The sequence below is a fragment of the Lepidochelys kempii genome, chromosome 13 (assembly GCF_965140265.1).
Source record: "Lepidochelys kempii isolate rLepKem1 chromosome 13, rLepKem1.hap2, whole genome shotgun sequence".
Lineage (NCBI taxonomy): Eukaryota > Metazoa > Chordata > Testudines > Cheloniidae > Lepidochelys > Lepidochelys kempii.
The window spans coordinates 36,477,115-36,504,176 of NC_133268.1; the positions used below are offsets into that span (position 1 = coordinate 36,477,115).

A 27,062-nucleotide genomic window follows, 5' to 3' on the forward strand; every position below is an offset into this window, starting at 1 on the left:
AGGGACTGGCAGGGTAATGGGGCTGATTTGGGGAGAGGTGGCTGGACTGTGGGACCACTAACGGGGGGATCTGTGGGGAACGCTACAGGCCTGCTGGGAGGGGAGGCTGAGGGGCGATTTGGATAGACTCTCCAGCTCATCTTACTTAAATCGTGGAGAGAGGAGTAAATTCATCTCATCCCCAACACCTCTTGGGGAATGATGGCCCCTGGTGTCCTGCAGGGGGCAGCATCTGCCTGGCATAAATGGAGATGGGCATTTTGGGTGGAGCACCAATCGGACAGTAGGAGGGTATGAAAACAAGCCCTGGGGTGCTGGGGACACAGGGCAGATTAATGTATGGCAGGGCACAGGATGCGGTAGAAGCGAGCACGGAAAGCCCTGCTTGATCCGCTGCGAGAATGTGGAGGGAACCCAGGAGTCCTGGCTCCCAGTCCCCTGAGCTGGCCAGGAGACCCCGCTCCTCTCCCCAGTGCAGGGAACCCAACTGGACACGTCCTACATGCTCTGTCTGCTCCCTCTGGCCCTGGGCCAGCTTTGCTCACTTCACAGGCAGTGGCAAGGGACCAGGGCTTGGCAGACGGTGGCACCTTGGTCCCAACGCCACGCTTGGCACTGGAAGGCTGCAGAGCTGTGGGGGAAAGCCCAGGGCTAGGATAGTGAAGGGCTGCAGGTTGGGAGGGAGTGGCACCAGCAGAGCTGAGGGGGAAAATCCCAGGGATCTGCGGGTCAGGAGTGGGACACTGCAGAGCTGCGTGTGGTGGGTGGGATCAGGGCTGGCGGGAGCTGTGCTCCCTGCAGTGCCTTTCACGGGGCCCCAGGACAAGCTCTGATGGCCAGCTGGAGCTGTTGGCGGTGGGTTCGATGCCTCAGGCCCCTCGGCGAGTGCCAGCAGTGGAGGTGGCATGTCAGTAACCCTGGTGCTGGCTCTGCGGGCTGTGCCAGTCCAGCTCCTGCCAGGAGAGGAGTGAGGGTGGCATCCATCCCTGGCACGAGTGGGAAGGGGCTCAGCCTGGGGCCCCTCACAGGACAGCTCGCGTCTACAACAGCCTGATCCCTGGAGAGACCAGGAGGATGGGGGCTTTGCTATGGGGAAGGGAGCTGGGGGCACCACTCCCACCTTGCTCTGGGGGTGGGGGGATATCAAAACCCTGTCAGGCTGGAGGCAGGAAGTTGGGGTGACCCCCAACTGCCTTCCCTTCCCCACACCCTGCTCCCCCCTTCTCTCACCAGAGACTGTCAGCTCCCCAAAGCCCCTTGGTTTGCCCTTCCCCTCCTCTGTCTCCCAGATAGCCCCTTCCCCACAGTTACCCCACCTCTCCCACTGCCCTCACCCCCAAAGACCCCGCTCCTCCTGCATTTGCCTTTTCTTATCCCTCAAATGCCCCCTCTAATTTGCCCCAGCCCCTAATGCCCCTTCCCCCCACATTTGCCCTTCTAATGCCCAACCCCCGAATTTGCCCCTCCCCATGCCCCAAAATGCCCCCCACACTTGCCCCCATTCATCCTGACCCCTAATGCCCCTCCCCCACATTTTCCCCTTCCACATGTGCCATTGCCCCTAGCTCGCCCCCTCGCTTAATTAAACTGCGGCCCCCGCGCTGTGGTATTTCCCCCCTCCAGTTATGACCTCTGACCCCTCTCCTCCCCCGCCCGTAAAGAACTAGACAGAAGCACAGGAAAAGCCCTAGCTCTCTGGTTCTGCGCATGTGCCGAGAAAGGGCGGGGGGAAGCGCGCTTCCTGCGGACCACCCCCTCCTCTACTGAAGCCGGCAGCTGACAGCGCGAGCGGCAGCAGGAGCCGCAGCCCCGGCACGCGGGGAGCCTGTGGAACGTTGAGGACCAGAGGCCAGCGCGCGCCTGAGGTAAACGGCTAACGGTCCCTAACAGCTACCCGGGGCTTTTCCCACGCTTTCGGGCGAGGAGGGGGCGCTGCGGGGCGGGGGGCTGCTGCGCACGCGCAATGTGAGCCCCCCATACTATCGCACCCCCCTTGCGCCACCGACCTGGTCACAGACTCTTGCTCGCCCTTCCCCCCATTGCACCAACATGGGGCTCTCACACATCCCTTGCACCATCAGTTCCCCATATGTGGTTTGTGCACCCATTGCTCCCTCACAGGGCTCTTGCATGCTCCTCATACCGATGACCTGTGTGTGGAGCTTTTACACACCCCTTGCACGATCACTTCCCCATATGTGGCTTGTAGGCCACTCGCACCATCTCCCCCCTCACAGGGCTCTTGTGCAGCCGGTGCGCCAATGATCTGCACAGGGGGCTCTTGCATACCCCTTGCACCACCGGTTCCCCCACATGCGGCTTGTGCATCCCTTGCACCGTTGCTCCCTCACAGGGATTTTGCACACCCCTGCACTATGGACCTGTTCATAGGGGTCTCGTGTGACCTTGCACCACTAGTCTCCCCCATGGGACTTGTGCACACCCTGGCACCAATTCACAGGGGCTTGCCTGCCTTCTGCACCATTGGTTCCACTTATGGGCGTCTCGCAACCCTTCCAGTAGTGACTTGAGAGACCCACACCCCTTGCACCATTGTTTTCCTCACAACTCATGCATGCCCTTACACCAGTGATTTATTCATAAGGGTCTTACACGTTTCTTGCACCATCATTCCTCCTCTTTGGGGATCGAGCACGGACGCCCCAGTCACTAGGATTTTGTATATCCATTGCTGCCCCAACACACTGGCGGTCTTGCACCATCATCCCTGTCCTGCAGTGGGTTTGCATGCCCTTGCCTCATTGACACATTGGTGATATGTATGCCCTTGCATAATTGTATCCCCTGTATATGGACTATATGGGGGCTTCGCATGTTCTCATGTGGGATTTTCTCACCCTTGCATGACTTCACGCCTTCATGTGAGTTTCATCAGGATCCTGTAGAGAGTTTGTGGGCCCTTGCCCTAGGATCCTCTGGAATAGGCATATTCCCTTGCGCTACTGTCTGTCCTTGCACTAGTCTGACATTTAATAGTTGTCTTCTCACCCCAGGACCCTGTTGAAAAGTTGCACGTTTTTGCAGCAGGAATATTCATGCACCATAACCCTACCAGGACCTCAAGAAATAGTTTCATATGTCCTTGCACCAGGACTCTGTGTAATAATCATCTCCTTGCATAAGGATACTCTACCTCCTTGTACCGGAACCGTGTAGAATAGCTGCCATCCTGCACCAGGACCCTTGAGCTCTTACACCTTCATGTTACACCAGGATCACGTGAGATATTTGCAGCAGGACTTTTTGGGATACTTGCTTTCCTTGCACATTACGCTAGAAACCAGTGGGTAATTCTTCTCGCCGTACCTGGATCCCTTGGTCTCTTCTGCCTCCATCGTTGCACTAGGACTTAGTAAAATTCTTTTGCCTCCTTGCACTGTCTCATTTCCATAACCAACAGACCCCTTGCTTGAACCACCTTCCCTGCAGGATATTTGCAAACAACTGCTTGTTCCAGGACTTGAGACGTTCTCCTTGCACATACTGTCCTTGCAGTGCACTTCTCCAAGGATTGTCTGCATGCCAAAGCCTCAGGCTAGGGCCTCTGACAAAAAAATCATTGACTAAACTAGACAGCTGTGAAATATTTGCATGGTAAACCATGGGTCAGCTCCCGTGCTCCACCTTTAGCCACACCTGTGGAAAACTCACTTGATAACCATTGGGTGTCTGGGCACCACATTGCACCAGACCGCTGAGGATCCATGCTAGACATGAATCCACTCGGTGGTGGAGCCTGCTGTTACCCCACTCATTTCGTTACCCTCCTAAATTATCGTTTTACTTTTATTTGTTATTGTTTCTGGACGATTAGAATTTAAAGCTTCCAGGAAGTTATTAGATTTCTCCACGCACGCATGCACCAACGCCAACGGTCTCCTGCCAAAATGGCTTCCGTCCGGTTCATGGTGACCCCTACGAAAATCGACGACATCCCAGGGCTCTCTGACACTAGTCCAGACCTCAGCTCCCGCTCCAGCTCCCGGGTCCGCTTCAGCTCCCGGGAGAGTGTCCCTGAGACAAGCCGCAGCGAGGGCATGAGTGACTTCTCAGGGGCCACCACCTCGGTGGCCACTGTGGCGGGCGAGCTGGCTAGCGACAGGACGTCCAACCCCCATGACATGGCGGAAGGTAGGTGGTACATGGCCGATCATGTGCATGAACATGAGAGGCTGGGAAGTCAACAAGGTTCATGTGGCTGGTTTGGGCTGATGTGGGAGGGTGGAAGGAGACCTGGGTGCATTGGAGTTGGACATCTTGTGGGAGAGTGGTGAGAGACATGAATGCAATGGAGGTAGACAGTTTTTGTGCATTGGCGCTAGAGCGGGACATCTCCAGGGGATGTTGGATGAGTCCACTGCAAGTTACGGGTGCATTGGAAGTGGAGGAAGACACTATGGGTGCATTGGAGATGGCATACTCAACTTACAATACACCCATCTGTTGGCCAACTTGTGGTTGCGATGGAGATGCACACCGCAACTGCTGGGTGTGCTGGAGATGGAAGGAGACCTCTTTCAGCTGCACTAAAGAGGGATGACTCAAGGGTTGTTTGGAGATGGAGGGGGATCAGTTATGGGTGACTCCACCATAATTCATGGCTGCAGTGGGGTGGGCCAGTTTATGGTGGCTAGTGTATCACCAGGTGCAGTTGTCTTGCCAGTTCTCTGTTGCTGCCTATTAGGTGCCTCCTAAATGCTTTGATCTTCCCATTTGCTCACAACAAACTGGAACACACTTCCAGCTTCCATTTTGGGGGCGAGGTGTCTTGGTTTCCAGCTTTAATGTAGGTGTGGCTGGACGGGGTGGTGTTTTCAGAGGGTTATAGTGCATTGACTCGATTGGTATCCCTGGCTCAGCCAGTACCCTTTTTTCTTCAGCCTTTTTCCTGCATGGGAAATGCTGAGCAAGGCTCAGGGGAAATGACTCGGGAGAATTGAACTTCCCTTTAATTTTGTGTTGATTCCCTTTTTCATGCAGACTCAGATGAGAGATGAGTCCTACATTGTGGCAGTGGGGCTTTGGTCACCACTGATTCAGAGTCACGGCTCCTCTCGGGGCCTCCCAGCGTGGGTTATGTTACAGGCCTGATAATGCTGTGGTCTGCTGTACGTGCACATAATTGCCGTGTTCGTCTCATAGGATGTGGGCGCAGGGATTGCTCACCCAGCACTGAAATGCGTTGACTTCTGGGGTGAAGCAGCTGCGTAACAGTGCATAATAATGATGCACAGTGCTGAGATGCAGCTGCCTCTGGTGTGGAGCATGGCTGCTGCTTTAACAGCCCCAAGAGTTTAGGACAGGAAGTGAAGGAGGACTTTGGATTGGGTTAAAATTGCAAGGAGAGATTTAAAGGAGGCAGAGGTGACTCTTTAGAGCTAGGATTTGCTGGGACGCTGTGGGTTCGTTCCCAGCTCCTGCAGTGAACATGAGTGTGCAATTGTGAGTCCGCCCTGGCACCAGGTCTGTTCATCTCCCGCTTGTCATAAGGGGCTCATGGATGGCCATGGTCCAGGGCAAAGCTGATCAGCCTGGACTCAGGAAGGGAGAGCTGGTTTATGGGTATTGTCCGGCTCATACTCCCATACCTATGAGCCTTCTCCACTGGAGCACCCGGGATGATCCTGTGCTCCCTGTTCCCTCTGTGGGATCACTTGTGGGACAATACCCTGGTAAGGTCACAGATGTTTCACAAGACATCAAGGCCGCTGTGTTCCTCGAAGGGGGTCCTTTTGTTGCCATCAGAGGCCCGAAGCCCAGTGAGGCAGCAAAACAGGCCCTGCAGGAACTATAGAGCAGAAATGCATGTGTGTGACAGGCCTGCAGCAGGAGGACAGATTGAGCAAGACAGCTAGTGTCTCGGGGACTTAATGTCCCCAGCACCTCAGCTGTTTATCTCCCGGGAGAGGCTGGCTGTGCCTTTCTGGACATCCTTTGTCCTTGGACACAGGGAGAGCGGATGGGAACTGGGGAGAAGGCTGGGACGAGTGAGAACACGGACAGACACACACAACTTCCTTGATTTTTTCAGTACAAGCACAAAGACACAGATGTACAAGCACACACGCATGTATGGGGTTGACTTGTTTTCAGCAGCAGCTCATGCATACACAGAGACAGGTGCATAGAGCTTATGTGATCTTACCCGCCCACGCATGCGTGTAGTGCTCTGCTGATGTTCAACGCACACTCCTGCATGGGGGCCTACTTGACCCACTAACATGAGTGCCTGCTGCCCTCCATGCTGCGCTGTCTCCCCACTTGTTTGTTTCACCCGCGGTCCCTGTCTCACGCAGCCCCCTCCTTCCCATCATCCCATGACAAATGGCCCTTTGCAGCTTCCGCCTACGCCTGTTCTCTGTTCCTCAAACAGTCATAGGGCTGAGAGAGCTCGCAGCCCGTGAAGGTGAGAGTGGAGTGGTGCCCTGGGCTCCCCTCAGTGCTAGGGGCTAGGTCCTGATCTCCCTTCCCCTCACCCCCGCTCCAGATGCTCACAGCTGCTCTCTGGCCCTCCCTATCCATTGATTCCTCTGTCCAAGCTAGATGGATGTGTGTCCTTTCTGTGCTGTGAACAAAATGGAGTCAGGTCTCCACTGCAGTCAGGTGTGACTCTGGGTTGACTGCAGGGGGAGCGGAGGCCTGGAACCAGTCCTGATTCTGTGGCAGCTGAAGAGAAACCCTGGGGGGTGACTCCAGTTCTGCCCCATAGTGTGTGATCCGACCTCAGCCCCCCTCTGCTCTGGGGCATCACACCACTGTGTGGGCGTGTGCAGCTGGGGCAGAGAGTGGAGGAACTGAAAGGGCACAACTGGAACAGGAGGTGGGGCTCTGGGTCAGGACTGGAGGTAGTTAGCAAAATTACACCCAGCCCCCAACTATCCCAGCCCTGGCTGCTGTCCTCTCCCTCCCGCACTGCTCTGCTGGTGCCCCTCAATCCTGATCCACAACCCACTGCTATCCTATCCCTGGGCTCCCCTGCCTCTGCTGGTGCCCCTCAATCCCAACGCACAGCACCTGCTGCCCCAGCCCTTGTCTTCCCCCAACCCAGTAGTTTTGCTGGTGCTCCTCAATCCCAACCTGCAGCCCCCCGGCTATTCCACTTGAATGTATACGATGGTGTAAAGTGTGGTTTGGCCTTTTGATGGCGGCAGAAATAAAGTTGAAAGATGCCTGACAGGGGAAAGCAAATTGCCCCTAATAAGGGAATTGAGGCCAGGTCTACACTACAGAGTTAGGTGGACGTAAGGCAGTTTACATCGACTTAATTATGTCTGAGTCTACGCTACAGTGGTGCTTCTGCCAAAATAAGTAGGCTTGCTACACCAACGTCATGACTCTACTTCCCCAAGAGGCGTAGGGCTTATGTCGATGTAGTAAGGGTGATGCAGTGTCTCTGTAGACACTGTGTTACTTACGTTGGCTGTCAGCCCCAAACTGGGCTGACAGCTGTTAGCACCCTCCAGCCCTGCTGCCTCCCGTGAGGTATTGGAGGGGTGGGGAAGGAGAGCATGATCCTGGCCCCCCTCCCCCAGTCTCTCACTGGGTCACAGCATGGGGGCTCCAGCTATCAGCCCCAGCAGTGGGGCTTGCAGTGGGAGGCTCCCCACCCCTGCCCAGCGGCTGACAGCCCCAGCTGTGAGTCTGTACCTGTCTGTTTCACAGCAGGGAGCCTGCCAGCTGGGAAATTGACATTCTTGTCAGTTTCACGGTTGGTTTTATTATTTCACATTTCCTTTCCATCTCTCTCTGTCAGCTCAGGGGGGAGGGGACTCCAGCTGTGAGCTCCCCACAGGCTGACTTCCAGAGCCCAAGCCAAAATTTGAAATAATAGCTGCCATGAAACTGATAAGACTGTCAATTTCACAGCTGTAGGCTCCCTGCTGTAAAACTGAGCCCCTTGTGGGCTCCACAGTTGGGGCTGTCAAGGCTGGGGTGGGGGAGTGGCCCTGCTGTGAGCCCGGCATCCGCCTGACAGCTGGGGGTGGGGCAACTGTGAGCCCCATGCCTACAGTTGAGGTTGCCAGGCTCCAGCTGTCAGTGTCCAGCAATGTCCCTTTTCAGTCGGTGGATGCGCCCCTGGTGAGGACGTGCACTGCCAACAGAAGGAGCAAGTGTGGATGTGAACAACCGTTTTAAATACTGTGGTAGCTGTACGTCCACTTAATTTAAATCAACTTAATTTTGTAGTGTAGACAAGCCATACATTGCTCTGTTCCTAATCGCTTTCCACTGATCAGCTCAGAGCAGTTTGCAAAGGTAACTAATTCATCTGAGCCAATGCAGGGGGTGGGAAGCCTCAACAGAGAACTGAAGGGGCCGCTGTGCCAGGGCTCTCCTCTGCTTTCTCAAGGGGTTATTCCAGGGCAGGGGGAGGTGTGGCTAACCCCATTCTGGAGTGGGAAGTGGTGTGGGTCCAACCCAGCATTTGTGTGATTCACTCTGGCCTGGAGTTCCCCATTTAGGCATTTCCTAAACTGATTAAGACCTTTTCCCTAATCTCTGCTCCATTATGGTATAAATAGAGAGGACGGAGTATGTAGGGAAAAGACTACCATGCTCTGGAGTTTGCCCAGCTCCACCTCTCTTGCTGTAATCCACTAGACCCACTCCCCTCCTCTCCCCTCCCAGAACTAGGATAGAACCCAGGAGTCCTGCCTCCCAGCACCCCTGCTCTAACCCACTAGATTCCACTCCTCTCCCAGAGCTGGGGATAGAACCCAGGAGTCCTGATCTGATTCCATCCTCCCTCTCTGAAAGCCATGCTACAGCTCAGGCGGCTACAGACTTCTCCATCCCAGACAGTAGCTGTGGGGCTGTTACCCAGAGCTGGCTGCATCGCACTGCTGGGCCCGTGCAGGCCCCTGCCTCTCCCATGTTGCCTGCTACAGTTCAGCAGGAGAGTGAAAGCAGTTGTATGGTGGAGCAGTTAATCCTCTTAGTGCCAGTAAGACACACACAGCAGGGGAGGGCGTGTCCCCCCACACCATCCCGCCTCTTCCCCTGGGGCCTGCCAGTCACCTGATCCCGTCACTTCCAGTCCCGTTCCTTGCCCGCGCTGGGGGAAAAGTTAGTTCAGAAAATGCCTCACTTCACTGTTACCAAGGTGGACGATGAGGAGGAGGAGGGTGGGGTGGAAGAAGGGGCCCAGGAAGGAGCCAACAGGGCTGGCATCTGGATGCCCAGAGAGATCATGGTGTCAGGTGAGCCGTCATCTAAACACGCCGCATTAATCTGCTTTACCTGCATCTGTCTCTTGGCTGCTCCTCCCCTACCTGGCTGCCCCCTCTATCTTGGGGGTGTGTGTATGGGGGGCAGTGTCTCTTTATTGGCCCCTGCCTCCAGATTGTCGTCCGTGCCTCCCTCCCCGATCCAAGCACTCTCTCCAGCCTGCCTTCCTCAACCATCGTAGCAGCCTCCCCTGGGCTCTTCCCAATCCCTTGCATGATTTTCAGGTAAACACCAACCACAGCTTCGCTACTGATTAGTGAAGGAAGTGCGCTCCAGTGGTTAGAGCCGGGCAGGGGGCCTGGGAACCAGGACCCCTGGGTTCTTCCTCTTTGTAGCTGTGTGCTTTCTGTGCTGGTTCTGCCCCTGCTCTGGGCCTCACTTTCTCTGCTGACTGTGGATGTGGGGGACCTGTGGAATGTGCTGCAGGGTCTGATCCTGAGCCCTCCAATCTCAGTGGAACCTTTCCATGGATTTGGATCAGGCCCGGAGACCCTGACAGAGAAGGGGCTGTGGGAATGCCCTGTGCTGTTACGCTGTACAGGGTTGGTGTGCATTTGGGTCCAGTGTGGGTCTGGACAGGCAGTTTTTGGGAAGGGATCTGTGGGGTGACTGTCCCCTCAGGGATGGGGGATGCAGCTGGGGATGGGCACTAGGGGCTCCTGTCATAGCGGGAGTGATGGGGGTAAGTAAAGGGGGGTTATGTGTTTGCTCAGACTCTAAACAGCTCTTGCCACCAAGAGAGAGGGAGCAAACCCCAGTGTCCTGGCAGAATTCAAGCTCTGGTGATTCTGCCCTGGTCAAGCCACATGGCACCCTCCTTCGCTGCCTGTCCCAAACCTACATGACAGCGCTGTGTGGCTGTTACCCAATTGCTCCCACCCCAGAGATGGCCATCTCTCAGTCCCAGGCTAGCCATTTGTGTGCAGTCTCGCTGTGTGATTGTTATGCAGCTGTCAATCCGCACACCAGAGGTGGCCGTATCTTGGCTCTGGGCAAGCAATCCCTGTGCAGCGTTGCTATGTAGCTGTTACCCAGCTGCCCCGCCCCAGAGGTGGCTGCATCTCAGTGATCCCAGTGTAGTGTTTTTATATCCCTCCCTGCGGATTGACTGAGAACCTCATTAGATGGTGACCCTAGCCCCCGCATGCCCTCCACCCCTGTGCTTAACCCTTTCCTTTCTGCCATACCCCCTGTGGTTCCTAATCAGTAGTCAGTAACGCTCAGTGGCTGGAGCACTGGGTTTGCATTCTCCTTTGGCACAAGCCTCAGAGATTGGCCTCCCCTGTTGACCTAGAGGGTGCGCTCCTGGGAGAGGGTGAATGTTGGGGGAAACTCTTGCGGCATCTGCCCCTGCTCTGGGCTTGCACAGAGGAGCCGGGCGGTGCTGGTTTGGCTCTTTCCCCGGCAGGGAATTTCCTTCCATTTCTCTGACTTTTTCATTCTTTCTTCCTGTCTGACTTCATTCTTTCTTTCTTTCTTTTCCCTGCCCCCTCCTGGCTAGACCAGGCTCTGTGTAGCCTGGTAAATGCTCCCCGCGGTATCTTCCACCCACTGTGCCCGGATCTCAATTGGGCATTGCACATGGCCAACATGACTGTTGTCAGCTGCAGCTGGAAAGAACAGTGGGGAGGGGGGGTTACTATACTACCCACTTCATACAAAGCCCCCGTGTTAGTCCAGCTCCCTAGTCAGGACTCCTGAGCTCTCACTGTGGTGTCTAGTGGTTGAAGCAGGAGGGGCTGGAGAGGGCTGGGTGCCAGGACTCCTGGGTTCTATCCCAGTCTCTGGGATTAGGGAGGGGGGGGAATGTCCAGCCAGGGCTGGATCAGGGCAGGCGCCCCCTGGAGGGGAAAGGCCTCATGTTCCTAAGTACGTAACCACTCACCACCCCTGCCCTGCCCAGTGATTGAGTGGGAGGAGGCCTCATGTCACACAGCAGCACAGCTAATTCAATTTAGCTCCAGCATGGAGGGCAGGCTGCAGCCTAGGCAGTGTCAGGGATTATATCCCAAGCCTAGCCCCTGGCTTCCTGCCAGTCCGCCCTCTGCTTGTCAGGACTCATGCTGCCTGTCTGCGAGATGGAGAGGAGATGGCCTATGAAGGTACTCCCAGCTCTGGGCTGCACAGCTACAGCGACTCAGATGGCGTGCTGAGAGCCAGGACTCCTGGCTTCTGTTCCTGCTCTAGTGGTTAAGCAGGAGGGGCTGGGAGTCCAGACTCCTGGGTTCTTTTCTCAGCAGAAAGTATAAATATGGGATAGAGGGTCAGTGACAGAAAATCTACCCAGCTCTGTGGAGTGGGAATGTAATGCAGCTCAAGCACTGGCCACAGGATCAAGAGTCTGTAAGTAGGGATAGAACTCAGGAGTCCTGTATGGTGTCCTAAGGCACTGACCCCTTAAGGGACCCTTTTCCACCCCACAGGTGGTTCAGCTCCTTGCTTTTCTCTTTCCCTGCTCCCAAAACAGGACCACCTCTGGGGCAGTGTGTGAATTGGAGCGGGGCCAGCGCTGGGACAGATCTGTTCTCCGGGCAGCTGGAAAGGGCAGGATCCCAGCTGCTTCCATGTAATCCCCAATTATCCTGGGCCGTTCCCTGACCCAGCGAGCAGGGACAAAGCCCCAGTCTGGCACCAGATGCTGCCTCATCCGCTGAACAGCAGGGTCAGGGGACAGACACAGCCGGGAGGAGCTGTGGGGCTGGACTCTTTCTGTCTTTCCCTTCTTTGTCTCTTTCTTTCCCTCCCGCAGCAAGTGGGCTGTGGTGAATCCTTGGGCTCAACAAAGGCTTGATTCATAGCCTGTCCCAGGCCAACCATCACCTCAGCCAGTCGCCCGCCTTCCTCAGTCACGTTGCTCTCTGCTGCTTGAGGGTTTAGGTGACAGGGAAAGATCTGAGGAGTGGAGTCCAATCTTGGTAGATTGGAGTCCAGCCTGCCGTGTGTGTGTCTGGGTGGGAGATTGACAAGTTTCCTACCCTGCCACCCTGCTGTGTAGAGCACCCTAGAATCGGTGCCCACTAGAGGGAAAAGACCCCCATCTCCCATTCCTGACCCCTGTGAGCCAGCCAGTCACCCGCACTTGGGTCAGGTTAGAGCTGGTGTCTCTTAGAGGGGAAAGGCCCCATCCCCACCTGCCTGAACTCTGCTATATAATTGCGCTGGTTTCTTTTTATATTATTGCAGCTCCTTTTTGGTTTTGAAATCATGCTCTAAAACCCCCAGAATCTTTGCTCATTTCCCTTTCTTTGCTAACATGTATCAGCAGGAGGAAATATATTTGATCAGAGTCTTTTGTTTGTTTGTTTGTTTTTCATTCCTTTTTTTTTTTTCTTTTGTGATTCATTTTTTCCCATCTTCTGTTTGATTTTCAGACGTGAGTCAAACCTCCATCACAGGGGAACAGTGTCAGCTCTTAGGTACGGTATTGCTAAGGAGTCGTGCGTGTCTCTTTCTCCTGAACGAGCCTGTGTGTGTGTGTCCATCCATTTGTGCCTACCGCCTCTTGCAGGAGGGGATGAGCCCTGCTTTGTGTGTCTGTCCCTGCTGCCCCCCACCGAAGCCCGGCTCTGTGTGTGCATGTGTGTTTCACCCCTCCATCAGACTGCCCTAGGGAGAGGGTAATTTACATACCCCTCGCTACTAATTCCCCTCTTACCCCTTACCCATCTGCTCTTCCTTGGATCATTGCAGGCACCTGCAGCCTGAGCATCAGGCCCAAAACTGAGGTGTCACTTTGTCCATGGTCCTTCTCAGCCCTATTTCACAGTCCGAGAGGCGGTCTGGCCTGTTGGAACTGGGCGACAGGACTCCTCAGTTCTACTTAATCCACTGGGGTGTTGGGGAGAGTGCCCCTATGAAGCACCCACCCTGCTCCCTGCAGCACAGCGCCCCCAGGGGCCTGCACTGATTGGGAGGGGAGAGCGCCCCCTGCTGAGCCCCTTCTCTCTGCAGCACAGTGTCCCCTAATGCCATGCTGACGTAGTCTACCTTGGCTTTTCCTGCCGGGGAGCCCCCAGCCCGTGGATCGGGTGCTGTGGAGCTCGCTTGTTAGTGCCTCGTTCTCCCGCTGACTTTGTCCCGCATCAGCGGTTGGCTGGTAGCGTGACTTTCCCTGTGCTGTGTACAAAGCAAACACTGAGGCCCTGCCGCCGGCAGCTGCACCACCAGCAATGCCCGTGGGAGGGTGACCTTACGCTGCCCCAGAGTGGTGCTAGGGGCACGATGCTTTAGGGAGTGGGGTGGGGGCTCTCCCCTGGCAGTCTGTGCTGCCCCAGGTCCCCAGTGCGGCACTGGGGGGCGCTGTGCAGCAGGGCGGTGGCGTGGGTGCTCTCGCAGCACGAGCCATGCCAGGCAAGCGAACCCTGGGCAGGGTTCTGCCAAGCGCCGCAGAGGCCCGGCCCGAATTGTGGGCCTGGGGAGCTCTCGTGCCCCCTGCCCCCCCCCAGGTAGTAGAGAGTGGTTATTCCAGTGCCGCTGCCTCCCGGCTGAACGTGCGGAGGCGGCTGCAGGTTCGTACTGTGCAGGCATCTACCTGTGATTCCACGGCCTGGGGGCCGGGCCGGGCTGGGCAGGGCAATAAAAGAACAGGTGGTGGTTCTGCCCAGCCCCGCTAGGAATCTTTCTCTGAGCAGGCAGCAGCCTGACTGTTGACTCACCTGTCGCCAAGGGGCAGAGAGAGGGTGAGACCTCAAGTTAGAGCAGGGAGGGGCTGGGCACCAGGACTCCTGGGTTCTATCCCCCCCCCCCCAGCTCTGGGAGGGGAGTAGGGCCTAGTGGGTTGCAGCAGGGTGGGATTGGGAGCCAGGACTTGATGCTGTGCCTCAGTCTCCTTCCATTCCAGAGGAATTGTAGAGGTTTGAGTGTCTGTAAATTGGTGCTGCAGTCCCCCTGCCAGGAGGGAGCAGTGAAGGGCTGGGCTCTCAGAGAACCCTGGTAAGCTGGTACCGGGCTGAGACCCCCCAGCTCACGGCACCTCACACTGGGTTCTCCCTTTCCCCCTTGTCTTTCCTCAGACCCGGTGCGCAAGAAAGACATCTATCTCAACAACACCAGCTATGAGGATGGGGATGAGTACTTCGACAAGAACCTGGCGCTCTTCGAGGTACCCCCGGTGGAATCTGCCCCCCGTAGGCAGGACGGAGAAGACAGGCTCACTCCAGGGCAGAGTGGGGAAGGGGGGGGGGGTCAGTTGCTGCCCCCCCGGTGGCCAGTGCTGGGAGGCTGAAACCTGGTTCATGTCCATCCAGGAGCTATGATGCAGCCCTGCCCCCCGATGGGGTAACAGGGCCTGGGGGTTTGCCCCTTCCCCCAGAACTAATCCAGCAGCCAGAATCCGCTGTGCTCTTCCTCCGGCTGGTTCTCTGCTGCTGGGATGGGGGTGACGGGGCTTCAAGTTCACACCCCTTTGAGATGCACGTAAGCAGTTTACACCTCTTGGAGCAATGGACTCGGGCTGCATCCCAGTGACGGGCTCAGGCTCTCTGCAGACTCAGGCAGTGTTGGTTGCACGAGGACAACTCCCCATTTCACCCCCTCTCATCCTGCAGGAGGAAATGGATACCCGGCCCAAGGTGTCCTCCCTGCTTAACCGCATGGCGAACTACACCAACCTGACGCAGGGGGCACGGGAGCATGAGGAGGCTGAGAACATTGCAGAGGGCAAGAAAAAGCCCACAAAGGTGAGGGGCCGCTGGGCAGGATTGAGGGCCGCTGGGCAGGATTGAGGGCCGCTGGGCGGGATTGAGGGCCATTGGCCGAGCTGGGACCAGGCTGGATCCCAGGGTTGGGATGGCATGGGGCTGAAGGGTGGGATGGAGGGGCACTGGCAGGGTTGAGGGGCACTGTGGGGAGCCCAGAGATGGGCTAGCAGGGGGCTGCAGGGCGGGATTGAAGGGCACTGGCAGGATTCCAGTCCTCTTAGTCTATCCTCTCCCAGCGCAGGAGTCCTGCCTCCTAGCACTCCTTGCCCTAATCACAGTCTCTCTCTTTGCAGACACCCCAGATGGGCACCTTCATGGGCGTCTATCTGCCCTGCCTGCAGAACATCTTTGGGGTCATCCTCTTCCTGCGCCTCACCTGGGTGGTGGGCACGGCCGGCGTGCTGCAGGCCTTCGCCATTGTCCTCATCTGCTGCTGCTGCGTGAGTGTCTGCCCCCAGTGGGGCACTAAGGGGCGTTGGTGCTCTGCCCTCGCGGGCAGTGCTGACCCTAGGGTGGCACTATCGGGCGCTGTGCTGCAGGGAGCATCCCGGCCAGAAGAGTGCAGTGAGCTCTCTAAGGATCGCGAATCCTGGTGTCCTACCCAAATCTGGCCGCAGTCGATACAGTTCTGCCTCTCCAGGCCTCCCCTGCATCCATCGTTGCCAATGTCATTCTCCACCACTTCCAGTTCCAAGCCCTTGCTCCCTGCTCACCGGGCCTCTCCAGCTGCCTCATCCCACCCCAGCGGCAGCCGCGTTCAGTGCAGACCGTGTGAACCTGATGTCTGCTCCCAGTTCAGCGTGTTCCTCTAACACCACCCCCTGCTGTCCTTTTACCTTCTCCGCAGACGCTGCTAACTGCCATCTCCATGAGTGCCATTGCCACCAATGGAGTCGTGCCGGGTGAGTGGGTCAGGCCAGTCTTCTCTCCCGGATTGGCCGGCCTCCCTATCCCCTCAGCCCTGGGCCCATCAGCTAGGCCTCAGTTTTTCCCTGTGGTGGTTGTTTCCTTCCTGACCCCCATCTCAGGACATCTCCTGCCCTGGCGCCTGTGGATGGGGAGCCCTCGGGACACACGCCAGTCTCCCTAGCCACTCCCTGACTGCCTCTGTCCTCTCTCTCCAGCTGGGGGCTCCTACTTCATGATCTCCCGGGCGCTGGGCCCCGAGTTCGGGGGTGCTGTGGGGCTCTGCTTCTATCTGGGCACCACCTTCGCCGCCGCCATGTACATTCTGGGAGCCATCGAGATCTTCCTGGTGAGAATGCTTCCCCCTGGAGGCCTGGGGTCGGGGTGTGTGTGTGTGTGTGTGACCTGTCCCATTCCCCACCCATGTGAACCAGCCGGCCCCCCACCCTAGGGTGGCTTGGAGCCGGCGCCTCCTGGAGGTGACCTCTCTCTCTGCACCCCACACAGATGTACATTGCCCCCGAGGCAGCCATTTTCCGCAGCACTGATGTGCTGAAGGAGTCGGCAGCCATGCTGAACAACATGCGGGTCTATGGCTCAGCCTTCCTCATCCTCATGGTGCTGGTGGTCTTCGTCGGCGTGCGCTACGTTAACAAGTTCGCCTCGCTCTTCCTTGCTTGTGTCATCGTCTCCATCCTAGCCATCTACGCCGGGGCCATCAAATCCTCCTTCGCCCCGCCCCGCTTCCCGTAGGTGTCAAGGGGCTGGCAGAGGGTGCGGGGTGGATTGGCACTCCTCGGGGGTGGGACTTGCTCAGGGCTGATCTCAGCTAGGGGCGCTGTGGGGGGCTCTGCGCTCCTGGGGGGTTGCTCAGGGCTGATCGCAGCAGGGGACTCTACGTTCTGGGGCACTGTATCTATCTGCCTTCCCGCCCGGCGCAGGGTCTGCATGCTGGGAAACCGCACCCTCTCTGGCCAGCAGATCGACTTCTGCGCCAAGACCCAGGAACTGGGCAACTTGACGGTGCCCACCCAGCTCTGGGGCCTCTTCTGCAACTCCAGCAAGCAGCTGAATGCCACCTGCGATGAATACTTTGCTCACAACAACGTCACCTCCATCCAGGGCATCCCAGGCCTGGCCAGCGGCATCATCACTGGTGAGGGCCTAGCGCAGCTGGGCGGATCCGCCCACCAGCCGGTGGTCAGGGGATCCTGCCACAGCTGCAGCCCGCTGCCCTCTGGGCACGAGCTCTGTCAGCTACGGAGCCCCTCAGCCCTCTTTCTGAGGCCCTCGGACCAGCACGGGCCCCCAAGACAGTCCAGTAGCTTAAACACAGGCACTGCAGCTCAGGAGATTGGGACCCAGGCATCCGCGATGGCAGCGCGCTTCCAGAGCCCCAGCCAAAGGATGAGCGGGCAGTTTTCATGGTACCGGCTAGAATTCCTGGGTTGTACAGACAGACGTCGGGTGCTGACTCGAGACCCTAGTGGCTCTGGGACGGGACAGTACAATCCCCTGTGGCTTCACCCCGTGGCCCCAGCCCTGCTGACTAGCCGCTTCTCCCTCCCTGCAGAGAACCTGTGGAGCAGCTATCTGCAGAAGGGGGAGATCATCGAGAAGCCTTCAGCCCACTCCGTCGATGTACTGGGGGCCATGAGCCAGGAGTATGTGTTGGCCGACATCACCACCTCGTTTACCCTGCTCGTGGGCATCTTCTTCCCGTCTGTCACTGGTAAGCACTGCTGCTATGGGGGACCGTGGCATCCAAGACAGCAGCACAGGGCAATCACCCTCAAGGGGCCCTGCAGGTTCCCACCTCTTGGGAATAGGACTCTGGCGTCCGGGGTGGCAGCATGGGGCAATCACCCCTAGGGGGCCCTGCAGGCTCCCACTGCTAGAGAATAGGACCCTGGCGTCCAGGACAGCGGTGCAGGGTGCTCACCTGGCAGCTGTTTCTCCTGTGCCGATCTTTGCAGGGATCATGGCTGGCTCGAACCGCTCCGGAGACCTGAAAGATGCTCAGAAATCCATCCCCATTGGCACCATCCTGGCCATCCTCACCACCTCCTTCGTCTGTATCCTGCGGGGGCTGGCATGGTGGCGGGGGATGGCACGGACAGGGCAAGGGCAGGGGAGGGACGTGCCTCGCTCAGGGTCAGAGCATGCCAGAGCCCACACAAGGCCTGTGGAAAAGGGCCCCCACGCCGGGGCGAGGCTGTGTGGGGGTGGGGGGATCCCTGACCACCCTGCTGTGACCCTGGGGCCACGGCCACCTTGACTCCACACTGCTATAGATCTCAGCAACGTGGTTCTGTTTGGGGCCTGTATCGAAGGGGTGGTGCTGCGAGACAAGTGAGTATTGGAGGGGTGTCTGCCCTGTCATGTCCCTGCCATCACCTGCTACTGGGGCTGCCCGACCTCTCCATAACGCTTTCTCCTCAGGGGGTGTGGGTCCCCCTGCCCATAGTGCTTTCTCTGGGGTCCCCCTCCACTGGGTCGTTGTCCACTTAGGTCTCCTGGTACACTGGGTCCCCCCCAGCCCATGACACCCCTCCATTGGGTCCCTGCATCCACTGGGTCCCCCTAGTGCCTCTCCAATGGGTCTCCCCCAGCCTATAGCACCCTTCTGCTGGGTCCCTATAGCTCCGCTCCGCTGGGTCCCCCCCAGCCCATAATGCCCCTCCACTGAGTCCCCATTGCCCCTCTTCTCATTGGGGCCCCCGTCCATGCGGTCCTCCTGTCTGTAGCCCCTCTTCCTGAGGCTCTCCCCCAGCTGACAGTCCCTCTCCGGGCGGCAGGTTTGGCGACGCTGTGCACAGGAACCTGGTGGTTGGGACGCTCTCGTGGCCCTCACCCTGGGTCATCGTCATCGGCTCCTTCTTCTCCACTTGCGGGGCTGGGCTGCAGAGCCTCACTGGTGCCCCCCGGCTGCTGCAGGCCATCGCCAAGGACAACATCATCCCCTTCCTGCGGGTAAGAGCGTGCTCCGCTTCCCTCTCCCTCCCACAGTACCCAGCTGCCCCGCACCAGAGCTGACTGCATCTTAGCAGTGGGCGAGCCATCCCTGTGTAGTGTTATGTGTAGCTGTCACCCAGCTGCCCTGCCCCTGAGCTGGCTGCATCTCAGCGCCGGGTGAGCTATCCCTGTGCAGCTGTCCCACAGCTGCTCCGCCCCAGAACTGGCTGCATCTCGGAGCTGGGCAAGCCATCCCCGTTGCGGGGTTGCTATATGGCTGTTACCCAGCTGCCCCACCCCAGAGCTGGCTGCATCTTAGCGCTGGGCGAGCCACCCCTGTGTAGTGTTATGTGTAGCTGCCCCCAGCTTCCCCACCCTAGAGCTGGCTGCATTCTTGCCTTTCTGAAGTGGGTTTCCTGTGTTCTGTCGCCCTAGGTTTTCGGCCATAGCAAAGCCAACGGGGAGCCGACGTGGGCTCTGCTCCTGACAGCTGGTATTGCCGAGCTTGGCATCCTCATTGCCTCGCTGGACCTGGTGGCCCCCATCCTGTCTATGTAAGGTCCCCGCCGAGTCATGTGGGGATGGGCAGGACTCTGTGGAGGGGGCAGATCCCCCCCCCCCCCCCAGCTGGGATTTGGCATCTGCATCCCAGAGTGGGGAATCCCGTGGTGGCCTGTCAGCCTGCACACCCTATGGGGAGCCCCCGAGGCACCACCCCCCTGACTGTCTCTCTTGTCTGTCCCGGTCCGTAGGTTCTTCTTGATGTGTTACCTCTTTGTCAATCTGGCCTGCGCCTTGCAGACCCTGCTGCGCACCCCCAACTGGAGACCCCGCTTTCGCTACTACCACTGGTAAGGGAGCCCAGGGGCCTGGGTTCTGTCCCAGCACTGGGAGGAGAGTGGGGTCGAGTTGTTAGAGTAGGAGGGGCTGGGAGCCAGGATGCTGGGGTTCTATCCCAGCTCTGGGAGGCGACTGGTGGGTTGGAATGTGGGTCTGGACTCCTGGGTTCTCTCTCTTTCTCTCTCCCTGCAGGGCGCTCTCATTCGTGGGCATGAGCATTTGCCTGGCGCTTATGTTTGTGTCCTCCTGGTATTATGCCATCGTTGCCATGGTGATCGCCGGCATGATCTACAAATACATCGAGTACCAGGGGTACATGTCGCCTGCGGACTGGGCAGGGCCTGGCACCCCTTGGGCTGGATGGGCCACCCCTGGAACTCCTGGGTTCACCCATTTCCTCCCTGACCTTGGGGAGTTCCCCATCCCCTCTGCCTCGGCTTCCCCATCTCCTGCCTGCTAGGGAGCAGAGTGGGGCTTGGGCTCCATGGGGCAGGCAGCCCTCGCCTTCTCTGGGGGCCTCCAGCCAGGGGCCTGTGGGCAGCTGTGGTAATGGGAGACACCCCCTTCCCCCAGTGGTCACCCTTCTGGGATGTAGTGCTGTGGTTCTGTACAGGAAGCCCTATCTCCTGGGTTGAAGCTGGAAGCCAGGATGCCTGGGTTCTGTCCTAGCTCTGGGACGGGAGTGGGGTCTGGTGGTTGGACAAGGGTGTGCTGGGAGCCAGGACGCTTGGGTTCTGTCCAGTCTGAACTTGGCCAGGTCCCGTTCCCTGCCTCAGTTTCCCCAGCTTACTCACGTGACCCCACCTCCTCGGTGTGGGGTGGACAGCTTTCGGCTGAGCACCATGTGTCTCCCCCCACAGAGCCGAGAAGGAGTGGGGCGATGGCATCCGGGGCCTGTCACTGAGCGCCGCCCGCTTCGCCCTGCTGCGCCTGGAGGAGGGGCCCCCCCACACCAAAAACTGGAGGTAGGAGAGCCCCCCCATGACCTGCTGCTCCATGGGGTGAGCCCCTTCTGGCCCCCATGTGACCCCTCACTCCCCGCAGGCCCCAGCTGCTGGTGCTGCTGAAGCTGGACGAGGACCTGCACGTGAAGCACCCCCGCCTACTGACCTTCGCCTCGCAGCTCAAGGCGGGCAAGGGCCTGACCATCGTGGGCTCCGTCATGGTGGGCAACTTCCTGGAGAACTACGCCGAGGCGCTGGCGGCTGAGCAGGTCAGGGAAGGGGGGGAGAGCACCCCCTGCCAGGCGCTCTTCCCTGCCCTCCTCCAGCACCATGGTGCCCCCTGCCAAGCCACCCGGCCCTGCTCTGTGAGACACAGTTCCTCCATTCCCCACTGGCCGCCCTGTGCCCCCTCCCGGTGCCCCTTGCTGAGTCACACGCCACTGCATGACACCCCTTGGCAAGCCCCCCACCACCCTGCTCCGTGTGGCACAGTGCCCCCTGCTGAGAGTCTCCCCCATGCCAGCAGCACGGTGTCCCTTGCTGAGCCCCAGGACAGTACCCCCCACAGAAGCCCCCTGGCCCCTGCTCTGTGTGGCACAGCATCCTCTGCTGAGCGCCCCGGACCCTGCTCTTTGCCCCCCGCCAAACCCCCACGAGTGCTGTGGCTTCCCTTGCAGAGGCTCCTGCCCCCAGCAGCACAGTGCCCCCTAGCAGCTCCCCTGTGTGTCTTGCAGACCATCAAACACCTGATGGAGGCAGAACGCGTGAAGGGCTTCTGCCAGCTGGTGGTGGCAGCCAAGGTGCGGGAGGGCATCTCCCACCTCATCCAGTCCTGCGGCCTGGGCGGCATGAAGCACAACACGGTGGTGATGGGCTGGCCCAATGCCTGGCGCCAGAGTGAGGACGCCCGCGCCTGGAAGACCTTCATCAGTATGTGGGGGCATGGGCTTGGGGGAATCCCCCCCGCTCCCCACTGGTGCCCTCTGACCTCCACCCACTCTTGTCCCCGTAGGCACCGTCCGGGTCACCACAGCTGCACGCCTGGCCCTGCTGGTGGCGAAGAATGTGGCCTTCTACCCAGGCAATGCGGAGCCCTTCGCTGAGGGCAACATTGATGTGTGGTGGATCGTCCACGATGGGGGCATGCTCATGCTGCTGCCCTTCCTGCTCAAGCAGCACAAGGTGCTGGGGGTGGGGTGGGGGCTTGGTGTGGGGAGGGGGGATTGGGGCGGCAGGACTGGGGAGCTGGGCTGCAGATGCTGACCGTTCCAGTGATTGGTTTCCCCCACAACCCTGTACCCCCAGGTGTGGCGTAAATGCAACATCCGCATCTTCACGGTGGCCCAGCTGGAGGACAACAGCATCCAGATGAAGAAGGACCTGGCCACCTTCCTGTACCACCTGCGCATAGAGGCAGAGGTGGAGGTGGTGGAGATGGTGAGAAACTCGAGGGGGCGGCTGCGGGGGAGAGCAGCAGCTGAAGAGTAGTCTCTCTCGGGAGCCCCCGATATAGGCCCCACCTCTTCATGTGGGACAGCTTTGTCCAGGGCTTGGAGCGGGAGGGAGCCAGGACTCTTGGGTTCTGTGCCAGCTCTGGGAGGGACGTGGGACAGGTTGCACCTCTGGTCTCAGCTCACCCCACCCCATACGTGCCCCATGCAGCACGACAGCGACATCTCGGCCTACACCTATGAGCGGACCTTGATGATGGAACAGCGCTCCCAGATGCTGCGCCACATGCGGCTCTCCAAGACTGAGCGGGACCGGGAGGTAAGTGGGGACAGGGGTGGGAGTGGGCTGCTCCCCTCCCCCATGGGGTACTCCCTCACTCACCCCCTGGTCTTCCCGCAGGCCCAGCTGGTGAAGGACCGCAACTCCATGCTGCGCCTGACCAGCATTGGCTCTGATGAGGACGAGGAGACAGAGACCTACCAAGAGAAGGTCCAGATGACCTGGACCAAGGATAAGTACATGGCGGCCCGCGGGCAGAAGGCCCGGACTCTTGAAGGCATGCAGGACCTGCTCAACATGAAGCCGTAAGCCCCTCCTGCTTCCTATCAGCCCCCAGGGACCACCCTCACCCCCCCATCCTTGGAGGTGGTGGTGGAGGAGATGCCCTAACATGAGGCTAGAAATGCCATGTCAGGGAAGGAGGAGGAAAGCATCAGGACCCCCCAGGGAGCCACCCTGCACTGTCTCACCCTCCCCAAGCTCTCCCTGCGCAGGGTTCCCCCCCAGTAGTTGCCCCTAACCCTCCCGCCCCCTGCAGGGACCAGTCTAATGTGCGGCGCATGCACACGGCTGTCAAACTCAACGAGGTGATCGTCAACAAGTCCCATGAGGCCAAGCTGGTCCTGCTCAACATGCCGGGTCCACCCCGCAACCCTGCGGGCGATGAGAACTGTATCCTTGGCATGGGGAGTCAGGGGGGGGTAGTGTCTGTCTGTCTGACTGGTGTTGGCTCCTTGACCCGCCCCTCAGATATGGAGTTCCTGGAGGTGCTGACCGAGGGGCTGGAGCGGGTGCTGCTGGTGCGGGGGGGTGGCAGCGAGGTCATCACCATCTACTCCTAGAGCACCCCCCCCCCACTGGCCCCTGCCACTTCATTCCACTGCTGCCCTCCGGGGCATGCCAAAATTCAGTGGGGGCATACCTCCATGGAGCACAGTTACCCCCCCTCTCTACCCCTACAGGGCAAGAAAGGGGGATGCACCAAAGGGACTGGGGTATTAGACCCAACAGGGCAGAGTCACAATGGGGCAACCCTCACAAAGTAGGGATGGGAGAGATTTCCCATGGTGCCCATCACCACACAGTGCCAAAGCTGATTTGCTTCCTTTCCCTTTTAAGCTGCTGTGGAAGGGTTGGGGGCTTCCTACCCTCTCCCACCCCTTTGTGTACAAGCAGCATGGTTGCTATAATGGTGCCTGCTGGCGGCAGGCCGGTGCCAGTCACTGATCCAACTTCCTTGGCCTAAAGTACAGGGTGCCTGTTGCATGGGGCCAGAGGGGGGCTGAGAACTAGGAGAAACCACCAATTCATCACACATGTGGCTTAAGTTTTTATTTCACATTCACTTCTGCCCCATAGCCCTGGGGTTGCTGGGGGAGGGGGGGTGTCCCCACCACCCACCCCAGATGTTGTTGTCTCTCAGCACTAATCATGGCAGGCTGGACAAGTGGTTTCTGGAGTCCCCAGGGCAGCCTTGAACCAGGCAAATCCAATCTCCTCTCCCTTTGCGGCTTCAAGTGGAAGACAGGGCCTGGCAGCCACTACTTGATCCTTGGGGGGTGGGGGGCTTTTAATTTATTGGGGATCAAGCCCCAGTTTACAGTGTTGGGGGTCAGGAGGGATTTTTTTTGCTCTGTACCAGAACTGTGTAAAGAATAAAATTTTATACGTTAAGTGTCTCTCTAAAGGCCAGAGAGGGAGCACAAGGGCTGGGCGTGCCTAGGGGAGGGAAGATCCAGCTTGTTCTTGTAGGGTGCACCCTGCCTCCCAGCCCACACAGCAGGTTCATTAGCAGCCTCCCCCTTGGGGGGGTGCTAAGCAGGGGGTGGTGGGGCTGCCATCACTCCAGGGGCTACGAGAGTTGTGGGTCATAGCAGCAGCCCCCCACCTGTGTACTCCATCCGCTGCAAAGAGAGGGGAGAGGAGGTCAGCACAGCCCTTCCAGCAGGCCCCACCCTCTGCCCAAAAACCTCTATGCTGCCCCCAGGAGCTGAGCCCTCCCCCCACCCTAGCCTTCCCCCTCACCTCAGGGGGCTCGATGAAGGCCAGCCAGTCAGAGGCATGGGTGGGCAGCAGCCCCATGGACTGGCACTTGTAGACAGCCAGCGCCAGCCCCAGCAGGTTCCCGATCAGATACACCAGCCCCTGCAGGAACTTCTGGCTAGAGCTCTCCAGAAGCTTGAAGGCTGGGTGGGGGGGCAGGAAGAGGACAATCAGACTTGGGGGGCAGGAGCCACGGTTGCAGGGAGGCTCCAGCCACCAGCCGGGCAGGAATCTGGAGCAGGGCAGGGTTAGGGGAGAAGAGCTGGGACTGCAGGGAGTCACTGATGGGCCTGGAGTGCGGGAGGGTTGATACTCACTGGTGCAAATAGCCATGGGGACAGAGGAAGGCAGGTGGTGGGAGCAGTGGGGAGGGACACTCACTGGCAGAGATGGCCAGGTGGGAGTGTTGGGAGGAGATGGGGGATACTCACTAGTGGGGATGGGCAGGAGGGGGCGCTGGGAGCAGTGTGAGCCATGGGGGGCAGGGAGGGGGAGGAGAGAGGGGATACTCACTGGCAGAGATGGCCATGAGGGCCTGCAGAGGGCGCCAGGCCATCATACAGACCATCATGGTGGGGAAGATGGAGATGGTGTTCCCAGCCATGTACATGATGAAGAGGTTCATGGGGATCTGCTTCAGCGGCCCCAGCGCCACATCCCAGCACCGCTGGCGGGGGGGGGGAAGAACAGATGTCAGAGGGGCCTTTCCCCACCTGCCCCAACCAGCATCCTGCTCTGAGCCCCCCACCCCACCTCGTTGGAGAGAACTGAGGTGTCCAACCCCCTTGCACCCCACACTTGCAGCCAGAACCCAGGTGTCCTGGGGGTTCCCATCCCCCCAGGCCCTTGTTCTCCACCCCCACAGTACCTTCTCCACCAGGATACGGTCGGTCTCCTGGACGCTGGTGTCAGGGACCTGCTTGTCTGAGTAGCCCACGGGATAGAGGGATTCACCTTGGCCACTGCCCCGGTCGCTGCGGCCCCTGGGGAGAGAGGAGGAGTCGGGAGCTTTGTGCACCTAGGGGAATGCAGCCAGCTCTGGGGTGGGGCAGCTGGGGAACAGCCGCACATAACACCGGAGGGGTGCAGCTCGCTTGGCACTGAGATGCAGCCATCTCTGGAGCAGGGCAGGTTGGGAACAGCCCCTAATAAACTGGGAGGGCAGGGTCCCCTTTCCTAGCAAGCCACCCTGCAGGCTGTGAGGGGATCCCAGCCTCTGGACCCCCAAGGGTGTTTCAGGCTCCTGGAGCCTGATCTGGGGGTCCTGGGCACAGACCCTCTACCTCGCACCCCCTCTCCGAGGGCAGAATCCGCTGCCAGCCGCCTGGCCCCATACCCGCTGTCCAGCCCTCCGGGGGCTCCCTGGCCGCCAGCCCCGCAACAAACCCCCGGCCGGCTCCGGCCCCTCACCTGCCCCCGCTGCCCGGGCCGCCCAGCTCGATGGCCCACTTGAAGCGCCGGCCCCGACTGGCCACCAAGGGGGTCCCCATCTCCGCCTGCAGCCGGGGCAGAGTCAGAGACCGAGCCGCAGGGAACCCAGGCGTCCCGGCCCCCGCCCCGAGCAGGGAACCCAGGCGTCCCGGCCCCGGCCCCCGCCCCGAGCAGGGAACCCAGGCGTCCCGGCCCCGGCCCCGGCCCCCGCCCCGAGCAGGGAACCCAGGCGTCCCGGCCCCGGCCCCCGCCCCGAGCAGGGAACCCAGGCGTCCCGGTCCCGGCCCCCGCCCCGAGCAGGGAACCCAGGCGTCCCGGTCCCGGCCCCCGCCCCGAGCAGGGAACCCAGGCGTCCCGGTCCCGGCCCCCGCCCCGAGCAGGGAACCCAGGCGTCCCGGTCCCGGCTCCCGCCCCGAGCAGGGAACCCAGGCGTCCCGGTCCCGGCTCCCGCCCCGAGCAGGGAACCCAGGCGTCCCGGGCCCGGTCCCGGCCCCCGCCCCGAGCAGGGAACCCAGGCGTCCCGGGCCCCGCCCCGAGCAGGGAACCCAGGCGTCCCGGTCCCGGCCCCCAGCAGGGAACCCAGGCGTCCCGGTCCCGGCCCCCGCCCCGAGCAGGGAACCCAGGCGTCCCGGTCCCGGCTCCCGCCCCGAGCAGGGAACCCAGGCGTCCCGGTCCCGGCCCCCGCCCCGAGCAGGGAACCCAGGCGTCCCGGTCCCGGCTCCCGCCCCGAGCAGGGAACCCAGGCGTCCCGGTCCCGGCCCCCGCCCCGAGCAGGGAACCCAGGCGTCCCGGGCCCGGTCCCGGCCCCCGCCCCGAGCAGGGAACCCAGGCGTCCCGGTCCCGGCCCCCAGCAGGGAACCCAGGCGTCCCGGTCCCGGCCCCCAGCAGGGAACCCAGGCGTCCTGCCCCCCCCCGACGCTCTCACCCGGCCCGGCGCCCCCTTGGAAACAGCTAATTCCCGATTACAAGAAGCGATTTCCGCCTCGGTTTCTTACGTCACTTCCTGTTGCTGGGACAGGGGCCGCTGCTCCTCCTCCCCCCCACGGGGCGGGGCGGGGCGGTCTCGCCAGAGTGAGTCTGGGGAACCCGGAACCGCTCCGCCCCCACCCCGCGGGCCTTAAAGGGAATGCCGGGGAATTAAAGGGGAGGTTGGGGGAGTTAAAAGGGAATATTGGGGGAATTAAAGGGGAGGTTAGGGTGTTAAAAGGGAGTACGGGGGGGGATTAAAGGGGAGGTTGGGGGAGTTAAATTGGAGTACCCGGGG

At 59.8% G+C, this 27,062-nt stretch overlaps 2 protein-coding genes across 9 annotated transcripts; one reads left to right on the plus strand and one right to left on the minus strand.

Moving 5' to 3' along the window:
* The first annotated feature begins 1,704 nt into the window (after positions 1-1,704).
* SLC12A6 (solute carrier family 12 member 6) lies at positions 1,705-23,740 on the plus strand. 5 transcript variants are annotated; one of them, XM_073308549.1, is made up of 26 exons: positions 1,706-1,865; positions 3,015-4,152; positions 12,621-12,665; positions 14,262-14,350; positions 14,796-14,927; positions 15,242-15,388; positions 15,796-15,850; positions 16,073-16,203; positions 16,362-16,603; positions 16,796-17,010; positions 17,428-17,586; positions 17,831-17,929; positions 18,149-18,206; positions 18,653-18,827; positions 19,245-19,363; positions 19,562-19,660; positions 19,842-19,961; positions 20,510-20,614; positions 20,694-20,862; positions 21,328-21,523; positions 21,606-21,775; positions 21,899-22,030; positions 22,256-22,363; positions 22,445-22,629; positions 22,863-22,996; positions 23,075-23,740. In XM_073308549.1, exons 2-26 carry the CDS (start codon positions 3,879-3,881, stop codon positions 23,164-23,166), a joined length of 3,450 nt encoding a protein of 1,149 aa, XP_073164650.1. In that variant the 5' UTR covers positions 1,706-1,865; positions 3,015-3,878; the 3' UTR covers positions 23,167-23,740. The 5 variants fall into 5 exon arrangements, with proteins under 5 accessions (XP_073164648.1, XP_073164649.1, XP_073164650.1 ...); XM_073308547.1 differs by having other exon boundaries at positions 1,705-1,865; positions 22,256-22,629; XM_073308548.1 differs by lacking the exon at positions 12,621-12,665 and having other exon boundaries at positions 1,705-1,865; positions 22,256-22,629.
* Positions 23,640-26,831, minus strand: EMC4 (ER membrane protein complex subunit 4). 4 transcript variants are annotated; one of them, XM_073308553.1, is made up of 6 exons: positions 26,724-26,831; positions 25,778-25,863; positions 25,236-25,350; positions 24,881-25,034; positions 24,350-24,510; positions 24,106-24,228 (listed from the first exon to the last, which is right to left on the minus strand). In XM_073308553.1, the coding sequence occupies exons 2-6, from the start codon at positions 25,855-25,857 to the stop codon at positions 24,193-24,195; spliced, it is 546 nt and encodes a 181-aa protein (XP_073164654.1). In that variant the 5' UTR covers positions 25,858-25,863; positions 26,724-26,831; the 3' UTR covers positions 24,106-24,192. The 4 variants fall into 4 exon arrangements, with proteins under 4 accessions (XP_073164656.1, XP_073164654.1, XP_073164657.1 ...); XM_073308555.1 differs by lacking the exon at positions 24,350-24,510 and having other exon boundaries at positions 23,640-24,228; XM_073308556.1 differs by lacking the exon at positions 25,778-25,863 and having other exon boundaries at positions 26,724-26,807.
* Between the last annotated feature and the right edge of the window lie 231 nt (positions 26,832-27,062).